The sequence below is a fragment of the Myotis lucifugus genome, unplaced genomic scaffold (assembly GCF_000147115.1).
Source record: "Myotis lucifugus unplaced genomic scaffold, Myoluc2.0 scaffold_67, whole genome shotgun sequence".
NCBI classification, from domain to species: Eukaryota; Metazoa; Chordata; class Mammalia; order Chiroptera; family Vespertilionidae; genus Myotis; species Myotis lucifugus.
Window position 1 is genome coordinate 5,193,412 of NW_005871115.1, and position 2,904 is coordinate 5,196,315.

At 48.5% G+C, this 2,904-nt stretch overlaps 1 protein-coding gene across 1 annotated transcript in view; it reads right to left on the minus strand.

Annotated features, from left to right (window-relative positions):
- CIP2A (cell proliferation regulating inhibitor of protein phosphatase 2A) overlaps positions 1–2,904 on the minus strand; it is a 45,759-nt gene that overhangs the window by 5,627 nt on the left and 37,228 nt on the right. The window contains exon 17 of the mRNA XM_006090082.3: positions 1,776–1,972. Within this exon, the coding sequence (XP_006090144.3) occupies positions 1,776–1,972 (197 nt within the window). The remainder of the gene's footprint in view (positions 1–1,775; positions 1,973–2,904) is intronic.

A 2,904-nucleotide genomic window follows, 5' to 3' on the forward strand; every position in this document is an offset into this window, starting at 1 on the left:
CTGCTCGCCCCCAACTCCCCCCCCCCGCCAGCCTGCTCACCCCCAAATGCCCCCCCTGCCGGCCTGCTCGCCCCCAACTTGGCCCCCCGCTGGCCGGATCAAACCCAACTGCCCTCCCCTCCTGGCCTGATCGCCTCTAACTGTCTCTGCCCAGCCACCATGGCTTTGTCCGGAAGGTCTCCCGGTCTAATTAGCATATTACCCTTTTATTAGTATAGATTAACAGCACAGAACACTAGAAAATTTTCAAATTTTAACCAATTTTGAAATATATAGTAAAACAAGGAACAAATTAATCAGTGTTTTTATTTGTATTGTTTAGTAGAAAATACATAGTGCTCTTGGTCTTCCTTATAATTCAAAAGATTTAAGACTGGCCTAATAGACAAAAACACTTTACAAGGGTGGGAAAAACAATTAATCTTATAGTTTGTTAGTGGGTGTATAAATTGGTATAGCCTTCTTGGAGGGAAGGCTATACCTTTTGATATATTACTTGGTAATATATCAAAAATTTAAAAACACATACCCTTTAACCCAGCAACTCACCTTTAAGAATGTATTATACAGATATAGTAACATATAAGCAAACTGTATTCAATGGCATCAAGGATAAATACTGAATGAGAATTTACAGATCAGTTAAACATGAACACCCAGATTTCCATTCTATTAGGCTGAATGACACGAAAGTGTTAATATTCAACCACTTTTGCACTATACAAATGACCAATTTATATGGTTAAACCTAATATTAATTGTGACAACTTAGGTCATTCAACAATTACTTATAGAGTGTCTAACTATGTACCAAGCTCTATTCTAGGCTCTAGGGATCTCTCAGTGAACAAAATAGACAAAACTTGTCCTTGTAGTGCTAACATCCCAGATGACTGATGAACAAATGAAAAGAAGTAGAGTCAACTGGAAAGAAAGAAAAAGACCGTATTCTGTTTCCAACTTTAATACTGAGTATGATTAAGCAATATTTCATTTCACTAAGTTTCTTGCTAACTACTTACCTTATGGTATTATTAGAATACTAGAGGCCTGGTGCACGAATTTGTGCATGGGTGGGGTCCCTTGGGATGGCCTGTGAGGATCAGGCCAAAACCCGCAGCCCAACGCTGCCTGCAGCTCCTACCTGCTGCTCCTGCTCATCCTGGCCCCACTGCACCTGCCCCGGGCTCACGCCCAATCAGTCCCAATCGGGAGAGGCTCACGTTGCCACAGCAGCACTCTCTAGCAGTGTGCCCTGCGTTTGGCGCCCTCCCGAGGGAAATGGCCTGCAGGATCGGGCCGAAACCAGCTCTCTGACATCCCCCAAGGGGTCCCGGATTGAGAGGGCACAGGCCAGGCAGAGGGACCCAACGGTGCACAATCAGAACCAGGGAGGGACCGCAGGAGAGCTCCAGGGCATGTCCGGCCTATCTCGCTCAGTCCCGATCGGCTGGACCCCAGCAACAAGCTAACCTACCGGTTGGAGCGTCTGCTCCCAGTTGGTCAGTGCACATCATAGTAACTGGTCGACTGTCTGCCCCCTGGTGGTCAATGCACATCATAATGAGCGGCTGAGTGGCCTTGGCATATCATTAGCATATTATGCTTTGATTGGTTGAACAGTTGACAGGTCACCAGACGACCAGACACTTAGCATACTAGGCTCTTATTATATAGGATATAAATATTTATGAACAGATTTTAGGACCACAGGAAAGAAGTGCTATGTGTTCATTATAGATTCTAATCTTAAACAGAAACATTTATAAATTTACCTCTGAAGAAGTTCCATGTAGGATTTTGTCAGTATTTCATGTTCTTCAGCCACAGATTGTAACTTCCTATTATGTTGAAAGAGATGCTCTATGTCACTCTGGGCTCTTTCTGATTCAGCCTGCTGTGACTTCAGCAACGCACCAAGCTCTTCATTTTTTCTTTCAACTTCTCTCAACATACCAGCAAGTGTCCGTGCCTTCAAGAAGATGGAATAGAGACTTTCCCACTATCATTATTTAAACATGCTGTTTTTACAATTTAAAAGATTTACCAAATATCTAATAGGCTAGCATCTACTGGATTATATAAAGACTAGAAGTCCAGTGCACAAAAATTTGTGCACTGGCAAGGGGAGGGGTCCCTCAGCCCAACCTGTGCCCTCTCACAGTCTGGGACCCCTCGGGAGATAACCACCTGCTGGCTTAGGCCCGCTCCCCTGGTGGCAGATGGCACGCCCATTCCCGCGGTGTCTGCCCCGTCTCCCCCGGTTGCAGATGGCAGGCCTGGATCCTGCGCTGGGTCAGGTGGCCACTCGATCGTGCTGCCACCCACCCCGCCCACCCCGCCCCACCCTGCACACGGCAGGCCCGGATCCCACGCTGGGGCGGGCAGCAGCTCGGGATCGTGCTGCCGCCCGCCCCGGTGTAAGACATTCGTGCACTGTGGGGAAGGGGGGGTGCACAATAAATTCAAGTCATGTGCAACAGACAGGGAGGCCCTCAGCCTGGCCTGTGCCCTTTCACAGTCTGGGAGCCCTCAGGGGATGTACGACTGCGGCTTAGACCTGCTACCTGCGGGGAGTGGGCCTAAGCCGCACTCGGACATCCTTAGCGCTGCCACGGAGGTGGGCCGCTGTGATCGCCCGCCATCAGCCTGGCTGTGGCTGAGCGACGCTCCCCCTATGGGAGCACACTGACCACCAGGGGGCAGCTCCTGCGGTGAGCGTCTGCCCCCTGGTGGTCAGTGCACATCATAGTGACAGGGTTGTTCTGCCCGTCGGACCATTTTGCATATTAACCCTTTTTATTATATAGGATGGAAGGCAGGCTCTACATATAGGACTCAATGGAAAAGGGGATAGTTCCTTGGGCTAGGTTGACAACACTTAAATCACAAAGTTTGGACAGC